At 46.9% G+C, this 5,001-nt stretch overlaps 1 protein-coding gene across 1 annotated transcript; it reads right to left on the bottom strand.

Annotated features, from left to right (window-relative positions):
• Window positions 1–1,761: 1,761 nt before the first annotated feature.
• Window positions 1,762–4,469, bottom strand: LOC142563806 (uncharacterized). Its single transcript, XM_075674426.1, has 2 exons — window positions 4,281–4,469; window positions 1,762–2,163 (listed from the first exon to the last, which is right to left on the bottom strand). The coding sequence occupies exons 1-2, from the start codon at window positions 4,441–4,443 to the stop codon at window positions 1,934–1,936; spliced, it is 393 nt and encodes a 130-aa protein (XP_075530541.1). The 5' UTR covers window positions 4,444–4,469; the 3' UTR covers window positions 1,762–1,933.
• Window positions 4,470–5,001: the final 532 nt, after the last annotated feature.

The following is a 5,001-nucleotide window of genomic DNA, read 5'->3' as shown; positions in this document are numbered from 1 at the left end:
TCTAGTTTCTCCGAAAGCTACCTCGTTTATTGAGACTTTGTAAATAGCATTTGGCATCTGCATTTTGGGCCAAAACACCTCAGATGAGTCATCACGGAGACAATTGAGACCAGCGCGAGTCCGCGTTCGTCTCAGGGGGCCAATTAGGGACTGAAGATGTGCCTTCCGCCCACGAGAAATGCTGTAACGCAGCCCATCCAATACCTGTCGAGCCAATTAAATTATTCTGAAGTTTTTTAAAGACCCCCCTCCCTTTTTTTTCTTTGGGACAATAATTTCTCCCAGACGGAGTAATCAACCATCCAGCCTTTTTTATACGACGGTGGTGTCGTCGAGCGAGACACGTCTCTGGTTAATCCAGTCAGCCGGATTGGCCCACTGGGCTATTCCAAAGCACTTTGCATAATCTTCTAGAGCCTGAGACTTCATCTTTTTGTCCAGCTGCCTTAGCTGTTATATCCCAGCAACGTTCCCTCAGTACGCTACCTTTTCGGCCATACTTGTCGGGCAACTAACTTTACAACATTGCTGCGAGCGATAGAATAGCTGCTGAAATTCGCAGCAATGGTGTAAGTTCAGTCAATAAAGACGCAATTCTCAATGACGCTTTGCAGCTGTGGCATTGAAGACCCATTCTCGCGGCAGTATGTGTTTCGGTGCATAGCCCCCCCCCCCCCATGCTCCATCTTGCTCTTTTTCTTCACGGTGTATATTGATTTTTCAACCGACCACATGAAGCAACATACCACGCCGTCAACATGGCAAACATCCCTACATTTTCATTAACGTCGACACCTCTTTCACAACAGTTACAAAGCCAACACGAGTCATGTCGCATGCTTCCTACAGAATACGTCAGGACTCACGATTGCCCGATCAGGAGGCGCAGCTCTCGCCCTGGCTGATCTGAGAACGCGCACCGGGCTACAGGTGGTTTTGTAAGGCCTAAAAGAATGTGGCAGAATAACCACCTCACGATTAATTTTGACATCCCTGCGATTAGCGCTGAAGCAATCTATCGACGCACCGCACTGCAAATGCCGAAATGCACCGGGATGCTCTCTCGCCCTGCCCTCTGGATAGGCCGCGCCATCTAGCGCTGCCGCAACGAAGTTCTTGCATGGTGCGTGTGTGAATTCACGTTTAGGCAAGATTGTTTGAATATCTGTGGCATGGGTTTGACTCTGCCCATCACCGGATAATTCTTTTTCACCATTCAAGAGAGGCACGCAGTCAGTGGCACATTCGCTGTGACCCTTTAGTTGGCGTCACGGAGTTTCAACGAAGAGCGACACATACCCTGTTAAACATAGCTATAGTGACATAAGTCGGCGTAAAAGGCATTCATTGATGTGCGGCCCATACCCGGTGACACATAGCTAGTGACACGTGCCGAGTGACCTAACATGGAGCGAAAAGGTTTATTGAACAGCTGCGCATACCTTGTCGTACATGTCCAGTGGCACATACCTGATGAGCCACGTTTGTGATAAAGAAGTTAATTAGAGAGCGACACATACGCAGTGACCCAAATTAACATCGAAGAAGCTCATTGAAATGTGGCACATACCTAGTTTCACGTGCCCAGTGATCCAAGTTGGTGTGAACGATGTTCATTAAACAGCGGCCCGTAACTGATTAACTGAACGAAACAAATTGAAACGGGTTAATTAATCAGTCACCCCGTTCCACGCCAACTTGAATTACCGGAAATGTAACTGAATGAACACACACAAACGCACAAATCGTTATACACCCGGGTTTATCGCGTAGCTGCGGCGGGTACGTGGTCGCTGTGGCATCCGAGTTAACCGTGAGCTTAGCAGAGCGCACAGCGAGGCTGACTCAATCGACAACTCGAACCACGGAGACAATGAACGTGGCAAATCGCTTCGCCGAAATGCCGCAGAACGTCGCGCGTTGTATCGGCAATTCAATGACGCATTCGTGGCCGGCTGGTCTTGCCGAGCGGTGAGCGATGCGCCTCTATGCGCACACCGTCGCGGTTATCCTTGCTGCGTCGGGTGGCCAGTACGATGAGGATGCAGGCCACGGTGACGGTGACCACGATAAGCACGAAGCTGAGGATGGCCTGAGCGATTCCCAGATCGTGCTGGCCCGGTGCCGATTGGTAGGGTGCGTTCACCGACCGAGAGGCCACGTCTGCAGAAAGCCGGCGGCAGGTGGGTCGCCAAATACCAGGAGCGCGCGCGAACGTTCTAAACTCTCTAATAACGAATCGGTGCCGTCGTCGAATCGAATAGACGCCACTCGATTTGGGCCTCGATTCGGATGGTAACTATTCGAAAATCCTAATGCTTTCTTTTTTTCGAGTAGCCGTCGAATAATCCACGCCGTTTAGTGTACACAATCAAACATTCAATTTAAGCAAACGTAGGATCACTCTCATTACTCATATACAGGAAACATAAGCAGTAACATACAGTACTAAAGAATTATTTGCCTCTCGAACAGCAAGGATTTTCCGAATAAGTATTACTCGGAGTAAAGTGTTGTTTAAACAGGTTATTCGGCAGTGGGTACTGTTTGTTACCGTTTATTGAAGCAGCAGTCGGCATGCAATTTTTATTTGTTCGCGAATGCGTGCGCAGGTATTAACTAGACTAGCGAGGCTGCCTTTCTATGCTTTATGCGATAATGTGTCACTACGTATGCTTTAAACAGCCCCGAGTTCGCGAACAAATTGTTCAGTTGCTCCAAATACTCTCCTGGCTCTTTTAATAAAGCCGACTATAAAAATGGGCTGCGTAATGATGGAAAACCATACAAACGTTTCACTATTCTGAATACCAAGAGTTTTCTTTGACACAAATGGTGAGAAGGCTGCACAATGTTCGGAAACCACACTCAAAATATGTAATATTCAGTTTTCATGCTGGCATTTCCTTTTTTTTTTATCCTTACTCGATTCGCATGTAACACTATTCGAATCGTATCCGAAAAAATTTAGTTAAATTATGGGGTTTTACGCATTAAAACAAGGACGGTGGTTATTAGGCACACCGTAGTGGGAGACTGCGGATTAGTCTCGACCACCTGGGGTTCTTCAACGTGCCCCCAACGCACGGCATACGGGCATTTTTGCATTTCGCCCCCAATGAAATGCGGCCGCTGAGGCCGGCATTCGATCCCGCAACCTCGTGCTCACAAGCGGAACGCCAAACCATTAAGCAATCGTATTGGATTCGAGCTCAAAAACAACTTTTCTCACACTCGTATTAAAGGCTGTCAAGATGGCAGGCTGCATCACTGATCACCTTATTTTTTCGTCTGTACTACACGTACAATGGATGTTGAAAGAGCGTCGGAGCAGGCACACATAGTCAAGCTAAACCAATAGATCAACTCTCCGAGATCGGGGTGGTGGTAGTGATGATGATGATGAGAATGACGATGTTGATGGTTTAATAAAAGGAGTTCTTTGCGCTGATCTCGAACTCATCAGTGCTGTTTCTCAGTCCCGCCGGAGCAAGATTAAGAAAGTAAATTAGTTTGAACGGGTTAAGGGCTTTTTTTTATTTCAGAACTACATCTTAATTGATTTGGCAAAATAAGATCGATGAATAGTGGAAGAACTGAAGGTCAACCTCAAACCTGAATTCGGGTACGCCAGTGTTGACATTACAGGCTTCAAATTATTTTCTCCTACACTAGGCCGTCTTGGCGCCGAGAAGGTTCTCGCAATCTGCTGTAGGCAGAGTTGAGGGTTCCTTCAGAACCCAATGTAGCTTTTCTTTACCGATAAATAAGTACCAGGCCCGAGTAGGCACTGTCTAACACAGTGGCGTCACGGCAAGACGCGGTAAGCTTAGGTCGGCGTCACCACCCGAATTTCCTTCTTGAGTCCCTTCTGGCTTACCAAACTTTCCGTCTAATTCGGTCGTTTTGCTGCGTCATAGAAGGCAACGTCTATTCTCTCGGCAACCGGAAGAATTTCTGAAACTAATTTCTCCCGGCACTCACCTCCCATTGGCTCTCGGCAGTCACGTGACAAACTACCGAGAATAACTGACTGTAGGTGTGATCCGAGAGCCTGCAGGTGTGTCCTAACCTAACATAGCCTGACATAATCTAACCTAACCTAACCTTCCGAGAGAATTCCTTAAACGAATAGGCGCTGCCATTGTAGAAGTATAATTGATTCCAATCACTCAACCTAATATTTCTCTTCGGTGCCTGCTTAACCCTAACTCGCCACAGCATCGCATAAGGTATGTCTTAAAGATTTACAGCAACGGGAAGTTGTCGGTAGCACTCACCCATGCGGTGACGCGTGTACGACTCATTGGTCGTGCTTCCTTCGTGGCTCCCGCTTTCTCCGACATCATTACGTGTAACGGGAACGGCGACCGCCGTACTACAACACTCCGCGTTGGTGGAGACCGGCGCGACAGCCTTTTCTTCAGGAATGCCGAACGTCATTGCGATGTCCGCACAGAGGCTCACTGGCAAATGATGATGATGATGATGGCCTCATGTTATGGCTCATACCCACACTGGGGGATTGGCCAAGAATTGGGTGCTGAAACGTTCACCTATTCTTTTGAAGTGCCACTTATTCGATGAGAAAAAAAATTTAACGAAAGAGAGAAGAAAACATACAAAAACAAACAAAATACAAGACAAAGTTAAAAAGTTATTCGTTTTGTTGACTGGATGTAACTGCAAACGGCATCAAAAACGTCCCTGTGGCTGCCCCCTATAACTGACGCACCGAAAGATAGTATAATTTCTGTTGATAACATTAACCCTAATTTTGCGAACGGAAGTTCTAGATGTCTTTTTCTTAACAATTTGTATCGTCGACACACCAAAAAATAATGATCTAGTGATTCTGTTTCTTGGCAGTATGGACACAGAGGTGATAGCGTCAGACCAGTCCTGTGTAAATATAGGTTTAATGGAGGGACACGGCAGCGTAATCTCGTGATTGCTACTTCTGATTGTCTTGATGGACACCACTGGATTTTCCACGGAAAT

The sequence above is a fragment of the Dermacentor variabilis genome, chromosome 11 (genome assembly GCF_050947875.1).
Source record: "Dermacentor variabilis isolate Ectoservices chromosome 11, ASM5094787v1, whole genome shotgun sequence".
NCBI lineage: Eukaryota > Metazoa > Arthropoda > Arachnida > Ixodida > Ixodidae > Dermacentor > Dermacentor variabilis.
Note: the sequence above shows the minus strand (reverse complement) of the source record. Positions and strands in the feature narration are given on the sequence as shown.